At 38.2% G+C, this 27,126-nt stretch overlaps 2 protein-coding genes across 3 annotated transcripts in view; one reads left to right on the top strand and one right to left on the bottom strand.

Annotated features, from left to right (window-relative positions):
- ppil1 (peptidylprolyl isomerase (cyclophilin)-like 1) overlaps positions 1 to 3,518 on the top strand; it is a 6,543-nt gene extending 3,025 nt beyond the window's left edge. The window contains exons 3-4 of the mRNA XM_046075292.1: positions 2,792 to 2,860; positions 3,229 to 3,518. Of these exons, the coding sequence (XP_045931248.1) occupies positions 2,792 to 2,860; positions 3,229 to 3,449 (290 nt within the window). The 3' untranslated portion in view covers positions 3,450 to 3,518. The remainder of the gene's footprint in view (positions 1 to 2,791; positions 2,861 to 3,228) is intronic.
- Positions 3,519 to 5,428: 1,910 nt separating this feature from the next.
- slc6a11a (solute carrier family 6 member 11a) lies at positions 5,429 to 18,119 on the bottom strand. 2 transcript variants are annotated; one of them, XM_046075285.1, is made up of 14 exons: positions 17,774 to 18,119; positions 15,272 to 15,406; positions 15,029 to 15,169; positions 13,508 to 13,595; positions 12,324 to 12,456; positions 10,053 to 10,187; positions 9,867 to 9,970; positions 9,445 to 9,569; positions 8,981 to 9,093; positions 8,743 to 8,880; positions 8,461 to 8,563; positions 7,615 to 7,715; positions 7,352 to 7,522; positions 5,429 to 7,208 (listed from the first exon to the last, which is right to left on the bottom strand). In XM_046075285.1, the coding sequence occupies exons 1-14, from the start codon at positions 17,946 to 17,948 to the stop codon at positions 7,095 to 7,097; spliced, it is 1,776 nt and encodes a 591-aa protein (XP_045931241.1). In that variant the 5' UTR covers positions 17,949 to 18,119; the 3' UTR covers positions 5,429 to 7,094. The 2 variants fall into 2 exon arrangements, with proteins under 2 accessions (XP_045931241.1, XP_045931242.1); XM_046075286.1 differs by lacking the exon at positions 17,774 to 18,119 and adding an exon at positions 16,690 to 17,519.
- Between the last annotated feature and the right edge of the window lie 9,007 nt (positions 18,120 to 27,126).

Raw genomic sequence — 27,126 nt, 5'->3', positions numbered from 1 at the left:
GTCTGAATACTTATGACCATGTGATATTTCAGTTTTTCTTTTTTAATAAATTTGCAAAAATTTCTACATTTCTGTTTTTTTCTGTCAAGATGGGGTGCTGAGTGTACATTACTGAGAAATAAAATGAACTTTTTTGATTTTTGGAAAATGGCTGCAATGAAACAAAGAGTGAAAAATTTAAAGGGGTCTGAATACTTTCCGTACCCACTGTAAACCAAACAATAACAGCCATCTTTTATCCTCCCCATTCCCAGTTGCAACCCTGACACAACAGCATCGTGACTTGTTTCCAAAAAAGAGCAAGGCACGGACAATCTAAAAAAAATGTTCTAAAGTTTCATCATCGAGCCTACAGATGGTACATGTCCTGGCATATTTTTGTTTATTTATCTGATGCAAAATGACTCCAGTGAATATCCTCCTATGTCTGATTTTAAAATCAGTGTTAAACACAGCGTGACTGCCATATTTTAAATCAATATTCTGCCAGATTGAATGATTATCTCTTCCCAAAAAGATTTTTTCCCAAATCTTTTCTGAAGTTGGTCGTGCAATACTTCTCTCAATTAACAATTTATACCACATCTTTGTTGTTATATCGACCAATGATTTCTGAGAATTAGTGTTACATACGGAAAATTCAGGAGAGACATCCTGCACAACTTTTGAAGTTTTTCTGAGAATTGATTTCCATTCAGAAGGCAAATCCGATTAAATTTTTGAACATATGTTGACCAGTGTTTTTTTGTTTTTAAACTGATACTCTTCCTTACCAAGGTCTGGAGTACGAACTCACTGTCTACGCTCCCTGTTGTATTTAGAACGTCTCTCAATGTGTGTAAGTCAGCCATTGGGGGGGGGAAAAAACAAAGATTGAAGCAGTCTTCCCTGAAACGCAACACAGGGGTTTCTGAAGAGCGGCTGTCTCAATACTTGTCCTTTGTGTTCTACATGTGACGAAAGTAATACTCTGGCTCTACTCCATGCTGGAAAGATTTCTTTATAGAACAAGGGGAACGTTTCTATGATTTTCTGTGATGACAGTTGACACAGGTTGAAAATACCACAAGAACCACTTTGATTTATTTTGTGATACAAATAATCCATCCAAATATGCCTGTTACTATAAGAATTTCTTTATAACTTTTATTCTAGCCGCGTCTTTAAACGTGGCAATGTCTCTATACGCTAAACCCCCCTCTTTTACCTTTCCGATTAAGGTGGAGTGTGCGATCAAATTACCTCCTCTCCACAAAAAAGATGAAATGGCAGACTGTAATTTATGTACTATCTCTTTTGGCATTCCGTGAACATTCAGAGTGTGAAGAATAACAGAACTAAATTATTGACAACGACCACCTTCCCTTTCAACGAAAGGCATCTCATCTTCCAAAGAGCAAGTCTGTTTCTGACTTTTAAGCAACAGCTCACTCAGCTGCGATCTCTTGCAACTGAAGCAACAGTACCAAAATAGACTCCCAAAATTTTTACCATGTCTCCAGTTTCCTGAAACCCCCACGCATTGTTTGACTGTTGCTACCAAAATACGAGATACTAGATTTGTTGATGTTAACCTTAGCACCAGAGACCTTCTCATAGGTTTGCAAGTGTTTTACTACCTTCTCAATGTCTAGTTCAGTTTTAACAGTGACATTGCTATCATCAGCAGATGAAAAGAATTTTGCTTCTCTGCCTAAAGGGGTGCACATTCCTTTAACACTATGGTTCTTCAAAATAAGAAGACTTAGCGGTTCTATTGCAATACTATACAAGGGAGGCAATGGACAACCTTGTCTTGCGGACCTCTCTAATTTAAAACTTTAAGGGAGTTTGGGGCGAATTATCCGCCGCCTCACGCATAGACAGGAGAACTGTTTTCTATTCTTTAGAAAGTATGAAATTGTCCGGTGTTATCTAATCTTGCGCACTCGCAACACGTTCTCCAGCTGGGAACGTCGTCATGAGCGATGCGTCATTTATGATTGTAAAGTCAGGGCACATCTGGAATGTGAACGCGGCCGTTGTGTCATAATTATGTGCTACTCTCAGCGTCATTATCGATCATTCAATCAAATTGACTAAAGGAAACTGTATAGAAAACGTTACAGCTCGTAACGTGACGCTAGCTCGCTAACTAGCTTACTGAGATGAGTCTTCATCATCCACAGAGCAACAACATGACGCCCCTCCTCTTCAGATGCTCCGGTGTTTCTAGGAAAGCGAAGTTTTGCCGATGCTGCAGTTCAACCTTTTTGGCTGACTGTTGCCACACTCTGGAGGTTTTTAGGTTGTGAAGTTGTTACTGCAGCACCGATGTCTTTGTTTTTAGTAACTTTACTGTTCACATCACTTTACTCCGTTAAGCTGTCGAGGTCGATGCCATTCTTTCATGCTGGTATTGAGGATCTTGAGGAAGTGGGCTTGTACATAATCAAAGTGGGCCGATGACACATCTGTCGTTCTTGTTTTGGCTGATCAAGCGGTCCCACAGAGCGACCCGGTGAAATCTCAATACATTTGTTTGGCAGATTTTTAATCTAAACCTTTCACCCTGAACATACACTGATAATCCTAAATTGGATCTCTTTAGCAAAACAGCCAAGTGTGAAACATGGACAGAGTGATATTGAACATCAAAGCAAAGTCTGAAGGTCACATGGTAATAACATTTAAGTGGAAAACACCAGTCCATTCATATAAAGCCTGACATGTTTATAATTGCATATTGTCTTGTTCAGTTACTTCATTTGAGAGCAATTGTGTAGTTTTCTAATCTTTGTCGTCCTAACAGGTCGCGGTGGTGCCTCCATATTTGGTAAACAGTTTGAGGATGAGCTGAACCCAGAACTGAAATTCACAGGTAATCATGGTGAAACATTTTTATACAAAGTGGCAGATGTGGAGGAGACAACTGTAGGTTGGTAAATAAAGGCTCCTGCACCCTTTACAATTAACCTAATTAGTATGCGTGTCAGTGCTGAGCCCTTAACATTATTTGAAACATCCATGCCAATAAAGCACACTGAACTGAACTTTATAAGTGAGTGTATACCAAATAATGTTACAGCTACAGAGAATATGTTGTGGTTTTGGCTCAAGGATTTCTTGATTTGAAATCTGATTTTAAAATGTAGTGTTACAGATTCCTTTCATTTAATATTTATAAGATGCTTTTAACAGTGAAAAGTCTCAAAATTGTAATTCTGATTTCACCTTTGTGTCTATCAGGTGCCGGTATTCTGGCGATGGCTAATGCAGGACCGGACACAAACGGAAGCCAGTTCTTCCTCACTCTTGGACCCACTCAGTGGTTAGATGGAAAGCACAGTATTTTTGGAAGAGTATACCAGGGGATGGGAGTGCTGAACCGGATTGGGATGGTAGAGACAAGCGGTCAAGATCGGCCGGTCGATGATATCAAAATCGTCAGAGCAAGTGTACCCAATTAGACAAATACAGATATTATCTTTTACATTGGTTTTTTTTTTTTTATTTTAAATAAATGTTTGATAAATGTTTCCATGTGTAGTATTCATATTTCTCATTTGTATATCATGGCTAACCTAAGGAAATTATCAATTAATGAAAGTATTACTATAAGGTACAAGGTAGTTTATTTATCTTTATCTACAATGAACAAAATTGTAAATGCAACACTTTTGTTTTTGCCCCCATTCATCATGAGCTGAATTCAAAGATCTAAGACTTTCTCTATGTACACAAAAGGCCTATTTTTCTCAAGTATTGTTCACAAATCTGTCAATCTTTGCCGAAATAATCCATCCACCTCACATGTGTGGCATATCAAGATGCTGATCAGACAGCGTGGGTATTGCACAGGTGAGCCTTAGGCTGGCCACAATAAAAGGCCACTCAAAAATGTGAATTGAAAGTTTTCTAATGTGTAGACTAAAATAATAAATTCATTAAGAAAATAATCAGCATTTTAATAGGCAAATACTATGACGTGGGATGAGGAGATAAATATTTAAAAAAATGTATTTTATTTAATACCTAAGGTTTGCTGTTTAATTGAACATCTTTTGATTGCTAAACACTTTGAAAGATGCAAGTAAAAATGTCAGAACATTTTGAGTCATCTAAGGCAACAAAAGTCCTTTTGGGCAACATGCCTGATAAGATGTTGCTGCCAGTTTCCCAGGCATTACTTAAGTAAAATTGACAGTTTAATTGGTTGGGTGCTCTGAGTTACATTGTATTCAAAGCTCAAAAACAGTGTGGTGACATCAGAAGGTTTTTAAATCTTCACTTAATTTTGTTTGATTTTTTTACACACTATTGTGTTCTAGCTTAAACACAATTTTTATTTTTGATGCAACCCATAATGACAAGCGAAAACACATTTTTACAGGTTTTTTTTTTTCAAAGGTATTAGAGAGGCGGTTGGGTTCTTGGGCACCTCCCAGACCAAGGCCTTTCTTGCCCAGTCACTGTCTTTGTCTTGGTGGTTCTCGACTTTTTTCCATTTCAGTGATGGAGGCTGCCGTGCTCCTGGGAACAAGTAGTTAATTGTTTTTATTCACTTTCCCAGATTTACACTGTGACACAGCCTGATTCACAAAGTACTAGAGACATCTTCAAGGTACTTAAAGTAGAGAAAAGTTAATTTAATCCTTTTCAAATGTAATTCATAACACAAAGAGTGAAACAAGTGAAGAGCTGCGATTATTTTACAAAGCCACCATATGTGCACAGAAAAACAAAGCAGTTACATGAACAAATAACTTAAAAACTGAATAAGTACTCAGAGGTGGCAGAATAAATACTCAGATGCTAAGTAAAAGTAGCAATTACAATGAGTTAAAAATGCTCCATTATTAAAAATAAGTCCTACATTCAAAATACTACTTTAAAAATAAAAGGGCAGAAAATATATCAGCGAAATGTACTAAAGTATAAAAAGCAGAAGTCTCATTCTGCAGTAAAATGTCCCCTTTAACTGACATACTATTATATATTACATTAGAAGATTGTTAATACTGGTGCATCAATGTAGAAGCATTTTTCTGGTGAAGCTGTATAGGGGGAGCTAGCTTTGAGTCCACTGTATAAAATTTGATTGTTTAGTGGTTCCCAACTTAGGGGTGGTGTCCCCACTAAAGGTCTCAAGATAAATCTGAGGGGTTGTGAAATGACTAAAGGGGTAGTGTACGGTTATTTACATGAAATCATCTGAGAAGTTTAGAGAATAAATGTCTCTTTGTTGGAACTGCTAACAACTCATAAACACCTGAGTCCCGACTAAACACAATGTTTTTGTTATCTATAATGCATTGTATTTTATAAACTTATACATTTGTTCATGCACAATCTTAATCTGAAATATTAACTGTAGCTGTCATCTGAAATGTAGTGTAGAGTAGAAATTTAAAGTAAAAAAATATAAAGACCTCACTCACAAGCCATATTGCCCCAAAAAGTGTTTTATTATTCGAATTTAAAGTCATGTATATATGAAGACAAAAGTCATATAAAAATACCTCATCAATATAGTGATCCAAGGAAATGGAATTAAAAGCAGCAAGTAGCTTAACACTTATTTAACAGGCTGAGGAAGTAAATACTCCATACTTTATACTGCTGAAAAAAAATATACACTGCATATATAAAACAATTTGATGAGTGAATAGAAAATAAATGAGACTTGTGTCTGAAAATTGACACCACAGACAGCAACGATGGTGATGATGCCCTAGTGTGAGGACCTACAGAAAGTCCACTGATGGAATCATATGAATGACTAAGTCTATTATAATAACAATCACTGCAGCTCTGGCCTGTTTGAAAAACAGGAGGAGAACAAAGGGGAGGAACATGGGTATAATCGCATGCTAACATAAGTATGATGTCAAATTGAGTATGTTGCAACTGCACAAATGTGGATTTTGTGTACGCAAGAAATGCCTGGCTGGATGCATACTAGACTAGCATGAATTTCATACATGAGTATGAAAAGGCACTACACCTCTTCAGACTGGGCAAACCCAATCATGTGATCCAGTCACATGACTTGGATGACATGACATGTCTTGATTGAGTAGACTTAAGTGTGAACAGTATGCTGGTAATCGCATACTATATTACTTCACAGATGAATGTGACGGGAAACCTTGTACGGAAGAGGTGAATGAGGACAAAGATCAACGTTGAAACAGCTAGCCTGGCTCTGTGAAATGGTATAAAAAGAAGCCTTCGGCACCTCTAAAGACCACTAATTCACCAATGAGTCTCTCCAATCAGCTTCTGGCTGTAGTTTCATATTAACTCTGCCGACATGACAATTGATCAATCAAGAAAAAGTGTATCTCCAAAAATGTCAAACTATTCCTTTAAATGCCAAATAAATCCATTTTCTCTACCAGCCTCTTATTGTGAGTGATAGGTCCTACATGAAGACACTATTTTCTGCAAAATGTAGAACAATCTTGGTCACATAGAGGCAAGACAAAAAAATGCAGGGCACAAAGGACAAAATTCTACACAATGTTAGGCTCCAAATAAATACTTTAATTGTCTTTTCAAAGCAATGTATTGAAGAGGATCTTGTAGATCAAAACACTGCCCTGAATTCAGGTTTTTATTCTTGATGCCCTGTTTGATTATGTTGACAAAGTGATGACATTAAATCTGATGAAACTACCTCCTTCCTGATGAAGTAGATTAGCTTTTAGTTTTTAAGTGTTGATCTCTAAACAAGTAATAGGTAAAACTGTTTTCCCCCTAAAATTGATTGTTGCTTATTTAGTCACTAATATTATGTTATCGGAAATATTTCAAATTTACTGCTTTAATAACAGCCTAAATATAATCTGAGTTTAAATAACTTTCCACTGCATTCATTTGTGCGTTTGTAGTGAAGGTGCTAAATCATGCAGAAACACCATTGTTGTCCTTCAGGTTTTGAGGAATTACAGATTTGGGTTGTATAAATTGGGCGCAACTCAATGTAGAATTTTGTACATTCAGTATCTGAAATGAATGCTACCACCATAAATATAAACAAAAATACCACCATAAACCTATATATAGTAAAAACCTGCTCTATACCATTTTGTGTGTTGATTGAAATTTTGTTACAAATTGCAAATTTTTCCATCATCAGGGACATGCAGTGAGGCACTGATGCATGTCATTTCCTTTGCAATCACTGGAAGGTCATCTGCAGGTCTGGAACTTGTCTTGAGACGCTTGGGGAAGGAATTAATATTGTCAAAGAATATCACTTGCAGCAGAACAGCATGCAACAAAAAAAGCACTACAAGCAACATTTTTTGAAATAAATTTCTGATGCTAAACTGTAGAATAACACCCACTAACAACCATCACTGACCTGCCAGAGAGTCCCTTTTCCTTTGACTAGTTTGCAGACCATGGTTACTGGAATCATTGTAAGAGACGACATGGCCAAAAACCAGCCGATCAAGTACGCCCACCAAGGATACACGTAGGAGTTGTTAAACTTCAAGGGGGAGTATCTCAGGAGCAAAAACACAAGTGTGCCCTTTAAAGGGAAACAAATCTCAAACATATAAACAGTGTTGGATCAAAAGTAAAGTAAAAGTAAAAATTTTTATAAACATAACTTATTCTTACACTGCAAATAAGAGGGGTGCCAAACATCCAGCAGTACTTGATCAGTGATAGAGGTTTGTACCCGATCATGTCCTCAATGTTGTCACTGAAGCGTTCAGCACCTAGGACAGCAACACATTATATAAGCTCTGTCCCAGCTCTATATTACACAAACTATATGGGATATACACTAAAATTCACAGTTTTTGAAGTGGGTAAAAAAATCTAAGGTCAAACAATATCTGCTATAGGCACACCAACAGAAAATGACGCGGTCAGTAGAACAATGGAGACTTAATGTTATTCTGTCTCTGATGGTACTTTGTTTCATTAATGTAAATAATTTGACATTTGGTATATACTTTTGTGACTCCAGCTTTTTTTGTTACTTTACAAATTCATTGCTACAATATATTTGGTCTAACTTAGATTTGTAATCACCATCACTGCATTTGTGTTTTTTCACCAATAGTTTTCACAGTTAAAAAACAACGTTTTGCTGATAAAATTGAACAAATACACAGCAAAATGTTATTTCAAAGTCGCAGTACTGTTGGTTACCAAGATGTTTCTGAGCTGCAACAACACTGTCCACAATTTCATTCTTTTCAAGCAGTTTACGTTGTCATTGCTTTGTGGGATAGTCTCAACATTAACAGCTTAATCAAGCCTATTAACTATGAAGACTGATCTTTTAGTATTCTTAATTTAACCAAATTTTCAAAAACACTATATAGTTAAAGCCTCTAGAATCAATACATAGTATGGAATTGGGACACAGCTTTGGTTGTAAGGTTGTACGATTAGTGTGGTATCAATGTAACATAAAAACCAAAGACAGCTGTACCATTGACAACTTTATCTTACCATAAATCCATCCAATAATGAGTGACTGGAAGATTGCCATCAGAAGAAGAGTGGGGCCGCTGCAGACATAGTGATCAAAGATCTGCAGAATGTATGCTCCAGCCTAAAATTAAAACAAGATATCATTACCTTTTATTTTGTGCTCACAAAACAGCTTCCACTGAAGTTAGTCCTCAGTAAGAATGAAAAAAAATCTGTTCCCAGTTAGGGGTTAATTGATCAGACCGCAAATGGCTCAAGTGTTTATGTGACCACCAATGAAATGGACTGCTTCCAGCTTACCTCTGACACCAATAACAGGCCAAACATAAAGCAAATAGCACAGATCAGCATCAGGAAAAGCTCTCTGCGATATCCTTTTCGGATCTGGGAAGGGTAGACATCCGTTAGAGAGGTCATGATGCTTTCAAGCCCAACAAACTGGAGGATGACAGAAAGACAAGTTAGTGTCTGGACAAGTTAACAAAAGAAGAAACATTGCAGCAAATGTTTGGGAGGTGTAAGGAAGGCTGCAGCTCACCTGACCGTCTATTCCTAACAAGATGATCATGGAGAAGAAGCACACGGACCAGACCTGAGGCCATGGAAGAAGGGTCACAGCTTGTGGGTAGACTATGAACACAAGGCCAGGGCCTGCAGAGTGAAACCAAACGTGAGTAAGCCATTGCTGTCTGCCACAGTGTTTTTGCAACTTGGGTCATAACAAAGTTGAGGATTTTCGCTGTTAAAATTGATATTTTTATCTATTGCACTTCCTTATTTCCTTATTGTTCCTTATTTGAGGATTATCGGCAGCATAATCACAACAGGTAAAAATAAAAATGAGTTGAAAAGTTTAAATATTTCCTATTAATGAGTAATTTTAAAGTTTACATTCTTTTCATTTTCATTATATGATCAAAATCTGTAAGGCAGTAATGTATAAAACAACTTTAGTTGTTCAGTTTAAAGTCTACTCAGTACTCAATAGATTCACATTCGTACCTGACTCAGCAACTGAAGAAATGTCGATGCCCGATTTCTGTGACATGTAGCCCAGAACTGAGAAAATGGCAAAGCCAGATATAAAGCTAGTCCCGCTGTTCAACAAGCAAAGATAGAAGGAGTCTCTGCAAATCAGAAACAATGCACTGCGTCATTATTTCTTTCTTGGTAACACAGGGCTTATAGACAACTTAAAACTTAAAGGAAAAATAATGGGTGATGGATGCAAATAAATTAAATCTGACAAAAATAATCTTAAAGTGTTTTGGTTTTTGTTGTGCCAGAGTACATCCATCAGATTTGGGATGTTAAGAGTGTTTTATCTATAAAATAGTATGCCTCATAAAAATGAAACATTTGGATGCTGCTAGCTTAATACAACTGCAACCAACTCAAAAAATAATGTATCTTGTAGTACGCACCTGTAACAGTTGTTGTTGTACTTGTTGTAGCTCCCAAGTGTAGTCAGGCATCCCAAACATATAGCATAGGAATAAAATATTTGGGTTCCAGCGTCCATCCAAACCTATATATCAGTTACATAATGATTTTACCAAAAACACTCTTACTTTTCTATAAAATAATACAATGCAAATGAGAATACATACTTGCGGATCAGCGAGCCGTGCAGGATTGGGGTACAGGTAGTACTTGATGCCATGGAAGGCTCCAGGAAGTGTCATTCCCCTGAGAAACAGCACCCCCAACATGAGGAAGGGGAATGTGGCTGTGACATAGGTAGCCTACGTTTAAGCAAAAATGACATTACAAATGTAAGAATAATAAAGTATAACCTATGTGTTAGGAATATTTCTTAGGTGTCTTAGTTGATGTATCAGGGAAAGGTAAGACAGGTCTAGCTTAGAGTAGTTTAGCTGACCCCTAAGTGTTTATCTGACATTAATGGCTGTAGGTATTTCTCATGTACTTGTTCTGGTCAAGATGACAACAATAGACTGATTAGTTAGAGACAGTAGCTCAGACGTCAGGCTAGCAGATATCAGTGTTCTCTAGGAAACTTACAAGGTTAAGTCCAACAAAAATGTTTACAAGAACACACTGGCTCCACAGATAAGGGTACAACTAAGGGATAGTGAGAGATTCCAATATGACGAAGCATTAGAATCTAAACATCAGATAGATTAGTTGTTCTAGGTGAAAGGTAACCTAATAGAGAAACCTACAGGCACTAAAGGGAAGACAGGAACATAAAAGGGACCAAAAGATGTTATCCTTCAGATTTGGTGTTAGCATTTCTTGTGTTTACACGTTGGATGCTGACACCGTTTCTCCTTGGCCAAGTCTCATTAAACTTTGCTGTGTAAAACTTTGTCAGTCTCCGAAAACCTTCTTCTCCGCACCTGGCAGCTGGCTCACAATAATTCTCAACACTATGATTGTAGCCATGTTTAAAATGTTTTCTCGGGACACTTTAAGTTGTGATATAAGTTAGTCATTATAACACCAAGATACTCTTGCACAACCCCACAGTGTTGCCAGTAGAGGGATTTTTTTTTTTTTATCACCCTGGATTATCTACACACCCTTGCTGCAAAAATCATGAAAACATGTCACTTCTTGTGTGACTGAGGACTTATCCTGGGAAATATCTACCTGATACTACTACCAATACTGCTGTACGCTCATCATCAAGAAGTTGAATCCTATCAAGTGACTGCAGAAATTCAGGGCGTCTCAATTTGAACTTTTTTGCATTGGGGAAAAATACAGGATTGAACCTCGTTAGGTAACTATGTGGTCCCAGTCACCCAGGATCTACTGCAAACATCTCTCTCACAAAACATTTTGCTAGTCAGCATAGACCTCACACCAGTCCTGCTTATCCACTGAACCACTGACAGATGAGTGCATTGGCTTGTAGCCACTTTTTACACCATTGTGAAAAACATCTATCCTTAAACTGTCTTTCAATGCTCTGGGCTTGACAGAGAGTGGAAGGTGAGACTTTATTGCATGTGGCAGCAGGTCTGAGGTAACTTAAGCGGTAAAACAGCATTCTTATTTAGTGGAGATTTCTATTGATCACTCTTTCCTTACCCTTTGGGGAGTGCTTAATTTTATGTACTCCAAATATCCTAAAAAGAGATGCCAGAGAGTAGAAGTACAGATCTATTTTTTTTTTATCATGTTATGTTTTCCTACAAGTTTAGTGGAGATTGTGCATGAGGATTAGTGAGCGGAGCTGGTCGTTTATGTAATTGATAGCTTCCAAACCTGTATTAAATTGGAGCAAAATTAGCAGACCAGTATCCTCCTAAAAAGTGTTTTGGTTTTAATTAACTAGATGGTAAGGTATGGCAAAACAGCCAACTTGTGCTTTCAATCAAATCAAATCAAATCAAATGTCTTCATTGTCCACAAATGTGGAAATTTGTCTTTGGCTTCACAGGCTGATTAAAAACCACATCATTTAAAATCACAATACAAAAACACAATAAATAACACAACATACACAGTACAGACCATAACGGATAGGATTCCAGTGTAGAGACATTATGAATTTAGAAAGATTATTTCATTTGATATGAATGACTTTTTGTAAATGTTCTTAGTTGCTGCAGCTGCTATACAGCGCCTTCCAGAGGGCAATTTGGCAGCTGCCTGAGGAAAAAAAGTGCGATTTAAGCCAACATAATTAGTGTATGCCTGCGTTGTTAGGGCTTGCCTGCCCCAATAGACAGTTGACATATAATTGGAGAAGACATACTTGTATAATGAACTACAAATGCACAAATGACCAGCATTTCATACTGTAATAAAGGTGAGTGGCAACCTCCTGAAAATCCTTTTACTGAGTCAGCGAAGTAAAAATAAAGAAATTAAATTCACAAATTAAACTGAGTGAGGGAAAGTCTTACCTTTCCTGTGGATCTCACTCCCTTCCAGACACAAAAGTAGCAGATGATCCAGGCCAGAAGAAGGCATAAAGAAAGGTCCCACCGTACGCTTCCTAAGGCATCTATGCCGGTGGATATTTTTAGCACTCGTAGTCTGTAAGGAACAAAGCATTATCAACCAATTATTTGAGGAAATATACATCTATGCTAATTTATACCGTCTTTGTAAAATTTTATGCTCTCTCTGAAAAACTGGGATGTCAACTGACCTAAAAGGTTAGAAAATGATAAGCAAGTCTCAACTCTGTGTATTTTAAAAAATCGCAGGTGTAACTAATAATGATAGGTTCAGTACGTTTAAATGTCCAGAGAAGCCATCATGCAAAATCCCAGAATCCTGGCACTGGCACACTTCAATGTAATGCAGCCATTTATAATTTTATTAGTTACACCTGACCTGTGATTAACAAGTCAATAAGTCCATCATAAAAGGTCTATTGATGGTGAAGCTCAGCAAACTATTCATGATAATACATGCCTGAATGTGCAATGTAAGACATTCACACCTTCAGTACAGTACACAGGTGTTTTTAATTATCCTGGCTGGTTAGACCCCTCTTCAAGGTAATCTCAGGGGGAGCAATGCTGGGAGTATGCATCAGGTGTAAACTGTCCCGCCCTAACTGATGCAACAAGTAATATCACGTGTGCTAAAGATGTCAATCAAACACAGTCATGTTTGCTATTTAGTCAAAGGTTGTACTGGATTTGTCTTTTCCTGCCTTGGTACAGGTCAAATGATCTCCATTACTCAACAGATCTAAAGGTTAAATTTGTGTATAAGAGACGTTCCAAAGTTATTTGAGGCCCTGTACACCCACTCAGTTATACAATTTTGTAATTTGGAAGCAGTCCTGCCCTAACACGTACAACGCAATAAACAGAGATGTCAGTGAGTTACGCACAGCTTGTTCACACCCAACCACTGCCAGACAATACTTGTCTACCAACAGGCATTTGATGTAATTTTGGAAAAGCTCTGTTTTTCTATCTGCACCAAAATGCAGAGCCAGTGGTTTCAGATTTAGATTGTATTCAGTCTTAATGATGGATGTTTGAACTTTAACCCATTCAAAGTCATGTCTAAGTTGTTATCCATTGATAATATGTGACATTCAAATAAATTCAGTGTCGTGAAAACTTACTGCCAAAACTCTACTACAGACGAGGAAGCATTCATGGGTGAGGTCCAGTTAGCAGTGGCATTATAGTTGTTCAATACCACACAAGAATCTGAAATATATCAAAGTATTGTTAAACATAGTTAAAACTGAAAGTGCATGGTTAATTCATTATTAGATCAGTTCTACATGATAAATGAATTGAATGAGTGATCCAGTAACTAGTTTGGCTAAATTCCAATTACCTGACACCATACTTGATTGTAAATACAATGAAACAACATTTTCCTTATTAGTATGTCATTTAACATTTGCATTTATTTATTTTTCATAACATGACATTTCAACTTAATTTAAATACACTTTAGGATTGCACCTTAATAGTAGACTCAACGATTGTCCGAAAAAAAGATGACATGACAATCTTTTCACTGAAAAAACCCTCAACAACCTCAAACTCCATTTGGGAGCGTTGTCGTTAGGACCAGAGCAAAAGTATCAGGAGAGTGTTGCAACTCTGACCTTAAGTCACTTAACAGCGCACTGCTTGTTGGTGCCATGGACGTGGATCTTATTATGTGGTCATAAATGTATTATTATACATTGCACTGCTGCTAACTGTATGCTCTGCCATTAGGTAGTTAGTTCATTTAGCAGTCCTATTAGCTGATTCTACCTGGACTGGAATCTTAGAGTACAGGGGGAGTGTTTGTGTTGCTTTAGACAACTAGCACAGGAGCTCTGGACCAGCGCCATATTTAGCACCAGAACTGAAGCCAAGTGAGTGGGCAACGGAACCGGCTCAGCAGCCTCTCAGTGAACACAGCCCGGGGCCGAACACAGCCTCCAGACGGAGGCCAGTTTGACAACAGAGAATACAGTACCACGATGATTTACAGCTTCTCAGACCAGGACCCTCCCTCCGGGGTCGACGAAGACAAGGCGGGTTCAGAGACAGGACAGGACAGGAGAGGCATCAAGCAGAGAAGAGCGGGTTTATAGCAAGTTAATTTTAAGTAAAGTTATACATCATTCATCGCATTAATAAGTCGGCAAGTATTTGTTCATGTGAAGTTGGAAGTTATTTATTTCCGTGTTTTGAACAAGGAGACTTGTCTGATGTTATACTGTGTTAAAATAAAGTGTTGTACACAAATTACAACAAAACATCTCCTTGCTGGTTGTTCTGACATTCAGAATCATGTTGTTAACAGGCAACTTGGTCCGTGCTCCTTTTTAATATTTTAAAGGCTCATTATTACGGTTTTGTATTTCTCTGTAATGTAGCACAATATTAACAATGTAAAATTCTTACTCGGCCGGGAACTCAAACCATTCTCTGATACCCCCCAAAAATATTTTTAAATAAATATCATAAATCTGTGATGTCTAGTTGACTAATGGCTTCAACGAATACTACTAGTCAGAAGCAGCCCTAATATAGTTAAAAGAAATATAATTAGGACACAAATAGTTAGTGGCATGTGTAGGAGAGAAATAATAGTTTTAATACTTTCAAATTTAATACTTTCACAAATCATTTACCTGTATTCCATGTGTTATTACATGAGGCCCATGGCAGCTTGCCAGAGAAGGAAGAGAAAAAGTAGAGAAAAGCCCAGGCTAAAATCACAATGTAGCTGATACATCCATAGAAAAGGATAATTTGGCTGGCGTATCCCATGCCTGAAAACAACATAAAATGTTAACAGTGCATTGCCATAGTAATACTTTTTTAACTTGCTAAACTCTGCTCAGTACATCTCAATCCTGGCTGGTGTACCTGACCTTCAAACAAGGGGCAGACTTTCCTCCAGCACATGATTCCTCCTTGACTGGTGTACTGGCCCAGCGCCGTCTCCAGTACAAACAGAGGAATGCCACAGGTCACAAGGAACAGGACATAAGGAATGAAGAATGCACCTGCAAGTGTGGATAAAGCATTGTAAACATGCATGGTATACCATACATATAAAGAGTACCACAATCTCTGGTGACTGTGCGGTGGATCAGTGGACTACAGGAGGCAGAATACAGGGGCCTGGATGAGCCTGCAGCTGAACATTAGCAAGATGAAGGAGTTGATTGTGGACTTGCGGGGGAGGATGCCAAGGTGGTTTACTCCTAAATACTTTAGCGAGCTTTTATGTTGCTGTGTGCTGGGGATGGAGCATGAGGGCAAGATAGGCTAACAAGCTCAACAAGCTAGTTAAGAAGGTACTAAAGTGTCATCCTCACCTTTATGCTGAAAAAGAAATTAAACATAGTCTGCTGTGTGTGGTCAGGGGCTTTTGTTAAAGGAACCCTCAAACATTTTGAGAAGTACGGTGAATATGTTGACGGTCTAAAATGCCAAGATATTTTATTTACCGTGGTAAAGAAAAAGAAAAATGCAGTAAATCCTTCCATTTCAGAAGCTGGAAGCAGAGGATGTTTGGCGTTTTTTGATTGATTAAACAACAGATTATGAGAATCGTTGCAGACTACTGTCTGCTGCTTGACTAATCAATTAGCTGAAATTAACATATTTCAAATGTCTGTTTAAGGTGTATGTTCAGTTGGAACACTTCTTAATATCCTTCTTGCTCTCAGGGGACACCCACTCTGTCTATTTTACGGTTGACATGGCAGATATATTGCTAGTTTTCTAGTAAAATACATACAAATGTGGAAATGTCTCCACTCTGTTTGCCTCCACTCTCAATATGAACTGCTGTGTTAATGTGTGTTTTTCAACAGGTGTTGTGTTTACTTATTGACAACTTTTAAAAGAGATGTCTACAAAACCAATGATGGTTTTAACATGTGGTCTGTTTTGTGTGATGCGGGGCCTTTGGTTGTTTGCCTTTTTATTGATAGATGAGAAGATCGATATCACTTTCATTTATTCAGATGTAGGCTACTTGTTGTAGGCTACCATAGCATTATTAAAAGGTCAACTCAAAGTGTCCTATTATGTTATGTTGCCATGAAAGTGCTTAACAACTACTAATTGAGGCCTCAAATATACATGCTAAGCTGAAACCTAACAGTTCACAGGTTCACAGGTCAGCAGAGGATAGTTCGATTTTGGGAAAATCATAATTCTTTTGGGGAAAATGCGTGGGTTTATAAGGTGGTCTTAAAGCTATCAAGCCTATTTGAAATGTAACTTCTTAGCAGAGAATATCCAAAATAAAATTTGTTTCTTAGCCAATGTTACTCACAGATTTACCAACACGTCCTCACTCCCAATTTATCACATAAGTTATGGAGGCTCGGATAGACGTAACTGTACTCCAGTACTGTCCTGCCCGCACGTGCAGGGTCAAGCGGCAATAATAAATATGCAACGTCCGGTTAGACTTTCAAAATAAAACACGTGGGCAGGGTCGCAGCTTGGTTAAGTTACGTAACTTAATGTAGTAACGTAGCTAAAGAATCAACGTTGAGTATCTTTTTCACACTGAGTACGGGGTTCGAGTAACAAGGCTACTACTTACTTGTACTAAGCCCACTTGTAGCATTGAACAGCCTGATCTGTGGTTGAGTGGTAATATATCAATGCAGTGGCCTAATGGGTTGATATAAATATACTAACATATATGCTTACAGAATGATGACCTGTTTTTGGTCACTTCTTTACTTTCCTACTTTCCTTGTGTAATAGATTGAATTTCAGAATCTGCTCAATTTGAGAAATGTAAAATCAGCCTGTTGGAATTCAGCAAAGAATGTGACTGTTCCTTTTGCACAAACACAGACAGTACAGTATTTTCATAGCCTTTTATAACCTGTCAAATCCTTAATCATCACATGTGAATATGGAGAGGGAGACACATGCGGAAAATAGGAGAGAATGCAGTGCATAGCCTTCAGAGTTTGTGTCTGAAAGTACAGAGATAAAAACTGAGTTTGTATGAACGTAATAATTGAATATGAATTTGAATAATAATATAATAATGCATTCATCAGTTTATCACATGGAAAATTACTGTTTTTAAGCTTAAGAAGTGCAGTTTCCCTCTATCCACTGTGAATTGGTTTCTAAATCACCAGTCTTTCAATATTTTAAAGCATCTGTTTCAAGAGGCAACCTAACAATTAAAGCAAAAATAAATAAATATATTAAAAAATTGGTAAATAATGAAAAAATGACAATCAATTTCTTTGTTTCTCTAGATAATGGACAACAATGAAAGAGTTAAATAAAGTTTGCATGTAGGGTCTGACACTATATGCTACACTTTTATAAAGTTGAGGTTAGAGCAAGAGTACTAAAATGACAGAATAATAAACAGAAATACTCACCACCACCATTCTTGTAGCACAAATATGGAAATCTCCACACATTTCCAAGCCCAATAATGGCACCAGCCACAGACAGGATGAACTCCTTTTTGCTACCCCACTTGCCACGCTCCTCGGTTGCTCGTAAAGTAGTCTTTCGAGGAAGACGGCATAGCCTGCCCAGATAGCCTGCCATACCGCTGAGGGAGAAATGTTCTAATGGGAAGATCCCTGAGTTTCTGGGGACTCTCTGAAGCAGATTTATGTGAGGTTACCTAACTGACAGACTGTGAGGTAATTTAGCCACAAGAGGGACCTCTAGATGTAACAAGTTTTAACATACAGATTAGCCTATCAGCTATAACTCAATTATTAATGTATGCAAATATACTTTAATATGGTTTTGTGTAACAAAACTTTTATTGCTTCTTGAGAGCCCCATGTGAGCTTTTGTAAGAGGATGTCTAAATTCTGATATATGCTATTCTCTAGATGTGCATGCCTGTGAATACTGGTTTCCATCTGCTCCTCTTTAAACTCCAGCTTAAAGTCCAAGTATCAAATTGTCTTTAACTTGATGTAGCGAAGACATATTTACTGTTTACTTGTAGAAGGAAATCTATATTGTTAAATTATTTCAAGCTTTTGACCAGAACAGCAGAGCTGGATAGGAGGGAGACACATAATTCAAGGCAAACATTTGACATCAACTTAAGAATCCAAACTGACAGATACATAAGTCTTAATATGTAATTAGTTTTTCCCAGAAAAATCTAACAAATAAGAGTTGTCTGAGTGACAGCACTTCATGGTGAATGGCAGGTAGACAGTATAATGCTATACCCAAGGCAAAACTCATTTAACACAGTCAAGTGTCTGCTGTTCTCGGGTAGCTGTGTAATCTACAGTAGCCTACTCTATAGTAATTACAGTATGGCAACAATCTCACAGCTCTGACCTAAATCCTAGTAAATGTGGATAGACTAACGTAAGGAGTACAGAAGAAGGAAAGCTAAAGGATAAAAAACACAATACATGTATATCTATAAGACATAACAATAATAGTTATAATAATAATAGTAATAAAAAGAAGAATAGTAAAAGAGCATGCATGAAAAAGTATGCTATCTTAGAGAGATTGTGGAGAAAAACTATTACTGACAAACTCAAAATCTCATGCTGTAAAAATTTGTGTTTTCTCTACAGATCCAGAAGTGATCTTATGGTGAATTGAACTAACAGATAAGATAAGAAAAACTTTATTGTCTGTCACAAGTGACAGAAATTTGTCTTTGACCATGTGAATAAATGAAATACTATGATACATTTTATTTGTGGGTGCCTTTCAAAGCACTCAAGGACACCTTACAGATTAAAACAGTTAAAATACATTTCAAGGAGGCAATACAATAATACATCAAAACATGATACAATTTAAAGATTAAGATAAAATAGAACAATTTAAAAAAGCAATTCAGGTGGAAGGTGGAATTATGTGGGGTAGGCCTTTTGAAATAAGTGGGTTTTGAGCAAAGTTTTAAAGGAGGATAGGGACTACGGATGAATAGAGGGAGGGAGTTTCAAAGGTGAGTTGCACAATAGCTGAAGGCTCTGAACCCCATTGTGGACATGTGAGCAGAAGGAAGGGAAAGTAGTGAGGAAGAAGAGGATCGGAGAGTTCGGGATGGGGTTTAGGGCTGAAGGAGTTCAGAGACATAAGGAGGAGCAAGATTATGGAGTGCTTTGAAGGTGAGAAGAAGAACTTTAAACCATATGGTATTTAACAGGAAGCCAGTGCAGTTGTTTTAGAAGTGGAGTAATGTGTTGAGAGACTGGGGTTCTGGTGATAGTACGAGCAGCAAAGTTTTGAACCAGTTGGAGTTTATGAATGAACTTGTGAGATAGACCAGAGAGAAGGGAGTTAACAGTAATCAATACGGGAAATGACAAGAGCATGGATGAGAGTAGCAGTGTAAGTGAAGGACGAAGGCGATTGATGGTGCATAAGTGAAAATCAGCAGACCGGGTAAGATTATTGATGTGTTTTTCAAAAGAAAGTGTGCTATCGAGGATGACACCAAGACTCTTGACGTGGGGGGGAGGAGGGGACAGTGGAATTGTCTATGAGGAGAGTGAAATTTGGAAATTTTGCTAGGGTGGATTTGGAGCCAACATGGAGAATTCTTTAGTTTTATCATTGTTAAGTTTGAGGAAGTTTTGAGTGAACCATGTTTTAACTTCATCTAAGCAGTCAGTTAGAGAAGACGGAGGGAGCATAGATGTAGGTTTGGTGGACAAGTAGAGCTGGGTGTCATCAGCGTAGCAGTGAAATTTGATATTATATTTCCTGAGAATAGAACTAAGGGGAAGTAAATAAATAAATTATAAAAAGGAGGGATCCCAGGACTGATCCATGGGGAACAACACTGGTGACTAGGGAGGGTTGTGATTGAACATTTTTAAGTTGTACAAACTGAGTGCAGCCAGACAAGTATGATGTGAACCAGTTCAGGGATGTGTTGATGATACCAATGGATACTAGATGGTCCAGGATATTGTGAGAGATGGTATCAAAGGCAGCAGTCAAATCGAGAAGAATGAGTATGGTAAGAAGACCAGAATCAGCAGCCCTAAGTAAGTCACTGGTGACCTTGATTAGGGCTGTTTCTGTGCTGTGGAGAGGCCGAAAACCAGATTGAAACTGTTCATAGAGGTTATTGTTGATGAGATGATTATGGACCTGCGCAGCAACAGTTTTTTCTGAGATTTTTTAGATAAATGGCAGGTTGGAGATTGGTCTGAAATTATTTAGGTCGTTGGGATTTGCACCAGGTTTCTTCAGTACAGGGGTCATAGCCGCAGTTTTGAGAGAGGAGAGGACATGAGCAGAAATAAGAGAGGAGAAATACTGTCTTGTACTTGTTGGCATGTTAAGTAAATAGGTTAAAATTCTCCATAAACAGGAGGCCAGAGTGGTGGCCAAAGCCCTAACAAGCCTAATAACTGAAATTCATCTCTGTTTTCTTCCTGGGTGATGGAATCAGCAACTTACAGAGTGCTGGTGCTGTAAAATTGTAACAGTATAACAAAATGTTTTGGTGAAGCAATACATTTTTTTCCCCATGTGCACAAGTGACATTGCCTTCACAGCTGCCCTTTGTAGCCACAGCTACTCTCCCTCACCTGGAGCCAGGGATTTGGGTAGGGTAGTGTGAGGTAAGACGCCCCCCTAAGCTCAATGTCTATTTGCTGACACATAAAATAATATTTTATAGGGTTTTTTGTATCTTGGAGATGGCGATGCTTAGGGTAACATAATATAAAGTAAAATAAATACATACAGTTGAGAAATTAATTTGAATTCAATCAAATGTATTTTTTTAGGAAAAAGGCATTTTTCACTGGGGTAAGATGCCCCCTCTATGGTGTGAAATTACTATAGGTGCAAATTACAGATAAAATAAACAAGTAGGTGGTTAAAAACAAGGGGATTATAGACCTATGTCGTAGAAATAAACCTTCCTTGCCTTATGTTATTAGCTTTCCTATAATTTATTTCTCAGAGTTTTAAATAGTGAGGTTGCTGGAACTTCATTAACAGCAAGTCTGAGGTAAAATACGCGCTTGTCAGCTAGCTAGAAATGTGAGCATATGTGAGCTTCTAACTTCAGAATTTTACCACAGACTTTCTGATAGTGAAGTTGCTAGGCTAAAGGGTCTATCCAGTGTCTAAATAACATCTAACTTACAGACAATCAACCATAAAGGGGGACGGCGACCAGGGTGGGGGGCGTCTTACCCCAAACATACAAATCTAGCATTTTACAACTTTAACCAAAAACTATAAAACTCTTTCACTGTAAACAATTGCATAACTTATCTTAAGGCTCCCCTTAATGTAAATATACATATATAAATTGAACACAATAAAAAGAAATTACTTTTTTTAACACATAAAAATTAGATCAACTTAGGTCAGAATGGCTTTTATCAAATAACTTTAACACAATTATAAATTTTAACACAGTTATTATTAATAACACAAAAATTGTGATGAAACAGAACATTTTTAGTTCAGTGAGACTAGGGGCAGCAGAAAGAAATGTTGAGAAAAAAAGTGAATTACCGTTGGGGGGGCCTCTTACTCCATATTACCCTACGGGTAACCACGGGCTTTTCCTTTAACTGGTGTTGTCGGGGCCTTTTCCAAGGGCTATGGATTACTGGAACAGCAGTACAGGTCACAGGAAAGGCCCTACAATGATTCGGGGCCTTCAGGTTACATCCTAAATCAAGAAGCTGAGGCTGAGGAAACTATGGACTTGCTAAGGACACGATGGCAACGACACGTGTAAGTTCTTTTCCCTTTCTCTGTGGAACGGAGTGAAGATCAGGGTTCTGCTTAACACAGCTTCTCCCTGTACGGAGGATTTTACCATATATAAGTCGGCTTCTGTCCTTCAACAGAGTCAGAATCCCTCGGCCGTCCCATCTGCGGTGCCAAATTGTCGTGGAAATTGTATGTGGCTGGTCAGGGATTAAGTAAATAATTGAGTAAAAACCAACCGTTGACTTTGAAGAAATTATTAATAAAAAGAGAATGACAGAGAAGTAGGCTGCTACAACGTTAATCAGCTTGGTCAGAGGTTCTGTCTCCTAGGACAGTTACTAAAGTCTGACCCCGAACAAAGGGATGCATAATCATTTACAGTCTATGTTTTGGGGAACAGATACTCTCCCATCCTTGAATGCACATTCAAGGACAGGAGAGGAACAGCAAGAAAGGAAAACACCAAAACAATCTCACAGCTCTGACCTAAATCCTAGTAAATGTGGACAGACTAATATAAGGAGTATAGAAGGAAAGATTAAGGATAAAAAAGCAATACATATTATACTTATATATCTATAAGCCATAACAATAATAGTAATAATAATAGACGCTGTGATGCAGATGCCTCCATCTTCCAAGTACAGAGGAAAAAAATGAGAACGATTCCATTTACAATCTCAATATACACACATATACATCCCCTCCAAGAACATGTACCTGGATTACATCACCATTTAAAACAGGAATGCAGCAAAATGTAAAACATTTAATAGTGCTCAGTCCTAGGGATATTTTTTGCAGAAAAGTAACAAGTCAGATATGAGAAACATGAAAATGGCAAAAGGCCTTAATAACTGCATGAAAAAGGGATTTTCTATCTAGTATAACAGTATTCAATATCAGTGCAAAAAAGGCAGGGTCCAAGAGCGGTTCAATATCTATAATACTCCAACAGCAGATCTTAACAAAATAAGCAAGTTAACACAAAGTGGCAATAGAAGATGCCAGAAATAATCAGAACAAGCTGTTCCGGTGTTTGTGTTTTTAAACCACGTGAACAATGGCAAAGTCCATTAAGCCAAAATGTTGTACGCTCCGCTCTTGAGCTACAGAGTGATGCATCTTACTTGTACAAAATCTTTGTTAGGAGTTGCACATGCGCAGTTCCCTGGTAAGGACTACTAGCCAATCAGAAGCAGAGAAAGTAGTGTGATCCAAATCAAAGCCGCTTCAGACTGCGACCGTAACCTAGCAGATGGTATAAGTTACTGAAGTCTACAACCACACAACATCATTGTTCCACATCTTACCATAAACCACTACATAAATCACCATATTTAAACTCAATTTTACATAAAAATTGGCCAAACAATTTGAACGTTTGCTCAGTAGCTTTCACATCGGGTGTAACGTTAGCATTATAGTTATAACTTTAGCTGTGTCAGCCAACGTTTACAACAACTCCGCACTTGAACAGTCTGTGAAGTTACATTGCCGTGTTTATTTTAAATATAATTCAGAACCAATAAAGAATACATACAGGGTGTGATTGTAAATTTCCAGGCCCAAACAGAGTCGGAGTTGCTTCTCTTTTAGGACTAAACGTTGACCTGTTGCCGGTGTTCTGACGATCTATGCTGCCTTGCCGAAGAATGCTTCCATTGCGCAAATCGATAGACTCGACTCTACTCGGCCCTGCTCCGTTTTCCATTGCAGATAGTACCAGAGATAGTACGTAGCTTGTCGTCATAGCGACGCTACACACAACTGCCGCGACGTAATGTTCAATGCGACACACACACCAGCGATCCACACAGCACAGGCATCCCCCGCAGCCACTGGCGGAGCTCCTTAACTCCGAAAATATTCAAGCATATTTTTGCTCCGCCATCACTTCTCCTAAAACTGTCAGTATTCGAAATCTACACAGCAGATTTCTCACCTCAAAACTTTTCAGAAATGGATTTAGTGATGAATTAACATACGAAAACTGTAAAATATAAAACTTTCTGTTGCTGGCCTCTGTTTGGCGCACGCAATGATGATGCAGTGAATAGTGACGATTCTCTCTAACCAATCAGCAGTCTGTCCTGTTTTCACGTTACATTTTTGTATCCCTCAGCTCGCTTGGAACCTCGATGGAGGTGAGGTGATATGAAAAAAAATACCTGGAAGCAGGTGTCTACTTATGTTTTAATAAACTTATGAGAATTAATACAAAAATATGAATTTTAATATTCTGAGAATATTAATTCATAAATCTCTCGCGGGGCACCACCCGAGATTCCATTGGCCCAGAGTCTCGGGATTCCCTGGGTATGGTTAATGGTTAAAAATACATATACAATTATTCACTAGTGATCCGTTAGTTAACAATTGCTCAATTATCTTAAATCAATCAGTCAGTCTCATATCGAAGGGGTAAATTCTCATGACAGGGACTTGGAGTTAGGCAACACACACACAATTCCTTTGATTACAGTGAAATTTATTAACTAACTAAGGTGACATAAATGCGGTTAAATATACATCAAAGAAATAAACAATGGCTAAACAATGAGAATGTGGAGTTCTATTGTGGGGAGAATTTGACTCATACGGGCAGCTAATGAACGCAAGCTATGAGTTTTAAGAGTTAAAGATAATCTATTAACAAACTTGCTGGTCGGCGGCTTCACGCTGGCGGAGTTCCGCACGTTCTCGGTTAGGACAGCTTAAAGCCGTCACTTTCTCTGCCAGGGAATTGCTCCGGAGGTCCGTCTTTTGTCAGCTTATTGAAGAAACTGGCAGTGGGGGCCTTTACAACCCTGGCTCGGGTTATAGGTGTGGTCGTCCTTTGTTATTGCTGGTGGGCCCACGTGGTTGCCCCGGGCGTCGGAGATCAGTGTAAGTTAGCTCGACAAATAAAGCTTAAAAAGAACTTGGTTGTTCTTGAATTCAAATTGTGTAACTTAACGGTCTGATAACTTTTAACAAACAAAATAAAATAAAATAAAAAGCAAGTAAGTTGCTGGGAACGAGGGAAAAGTCGAGGTCGCGGCGCTTTGTGTGTGTGGCTTGAAACGAACAAAGAGCCTTTGCTGCGCCGGGTCGAACTTCTTAGGGTGTTGCCCGGAGAGGGAGCACACTGGGCGCGTGCCGAAGTGCAGTTGAAGAGAGCGAACAAGAGCGTGTGTCGCTGTTTTTGTTTGTTGTGGCGTAGTTCCCAGAGGGCAGTTTTTTTTCCCCCTGAGGGCTTGTTTCCGGTTTCCTGAGAAACCGGAAACAAGCCCTCAGGAGCTCAAGTCTTTTCTTTAAACTTTTAATATGTCTATTCAAAAATCTATTTGCGCGTATTGTAATCAAATATCTTCCCACAATCAAACCTTAATTGTCAAATGGGTATACCGTTCTTAGTTTCAAGCATTTGATAAAAGGAAAACAATAGTTCAACCTTAAGGTTAGCATTTCCTAGGAATCACATCAGATGAGAGGAACTTAACTAGCTTTCTGGATAATGTTGGCTGTTACACGTTCTTACTTAGGGAATATAAGCAAGATACACAAATAGCATCAGATTATGACCAGGTAAATACAGAGTGAAATTTATACATTAAAGGGCATTTCAGAACGATGGCATGCAATACTTATTTTGTCCACTTGGGGGAACTCAGGTTACATGAGGCTAGCTTTGATTAATCCTAAAACAACCTTTTGCTCAGGAGCTGGGGAATTTAGTTATTTAACATTAAATTCGAGCTGGAAAATTAATCGAGTATAGGATGACATTTCTTTATCATATCCTTTCTAAAGGAAGTGTCATAAAGTGTTGGGAACAAAGCATTGGTTACAACATAAAATGAGGTGGGTAACCTTGCTGAAAATTAAAACACTGCAAAATTAACTTATTTAGATTCTTTTCAACGACAATATTAACAACAACATGGTAACATAACTACTCAAATGGAGTGGAGAGACCTAGTTAAGTAACTTAAAGATTATTTAATTAAATAAGGAAATGCTTTTAGTTTTGAGGAGACAGTACTCTTTGTTTACACAAAGAGTTCAGGGCTGTCCTCTGGTGTCCTGGAGTTTCTCACATCTGGGCGTGAAGAGGAGAATACCCTTTGATGTGAGGTAATTAACAAAGAGGGAGGTCAGTTGATATGGTTACGTGTGTGTGTGTGTGGGGTGGGGGGGGGGGGGGGGGGGGGGGGGGGGGGGGGGGGGGTTCTGATAGGCTGTTTGTAATCTCTGGTTAGTGTTTATTTGTCATTTTAACAGTCAGGCACCAAGCCTTATCTGGCTGCTGCACCAGAGGTGGCAAGTTTTATGATCGAACTGCCCAGAAACACTTAGCACTTAGGGAAAGCAAACCTTTTACCTCTTCCTTTGGGGTCTCTTTAGCCATCTGTTGAGAGTTGATATATTTGTTATGGTTGAAAGCCTGGGCTGAGCTGAGTTCTGGACAGTCTGGAGTCGATCAATAGATTTTTGGGTTAAGCCAGTAAAAAGGGCTATTTCAGTACTCCAGGTGTGATGAAATAAAGGCGTGTAATATGGTCTCAGAGTCCTTAAAATTTAACATAGATTGAATTTTTGATTTATTTCTAAGCTGATAAAAACATGATTGCACAAGCTTTGTGGTATGCTGCTCAAAACTTCAATTACTTAAATTATGAGGTTTTCAGCCTTCACTCAAGAGCATTTGCTCTTGCCAGCCAAATCTATTACATACTCCCAATCACCAGTGGTGAAGGAAGTATTATAACAAAGTAATAAAGTAGGCTAACATGGAAATACTCTATATGTACTTCAAAATATGGTAAATGGACTGCACTTACACAGCGCCTTTCTTGTCTTCCCACCACTCAAAGCGCTTCACAGTACATGTCACATTCACACAATCATACACTGATGTCAGAGGCTGCTATGTTAAGTGCTAACTGCTCATCAGAAACAGAAATTAACATTCACAAAAATTCAAACACCAACTGCACTACCATCGGAGAAATTTGGGGTTAACATCTTGCCCAAGGACATTTTGACATACAGACTGGAA

This window comes from Micropterus dolomieu, linkage group LG18 (genome assembly GCF_021292245.1).
Source record: "Micropterus dolomieu isolate WLL.071019.BEF.003 ecotype Adirondacks linkage group LG18, ASM2129224v1, whole genome shotgun sequence".
Lineage (NCBI taxonomy): Eukaryota > Metazoa > Chordata > Actinopteri > Centrarchiformes > Centrarchidae > Micropterus > Micropterus dolomieu.
This window is presented reverse-complemented; position numbering and strand designations above follow the sequence as displayed.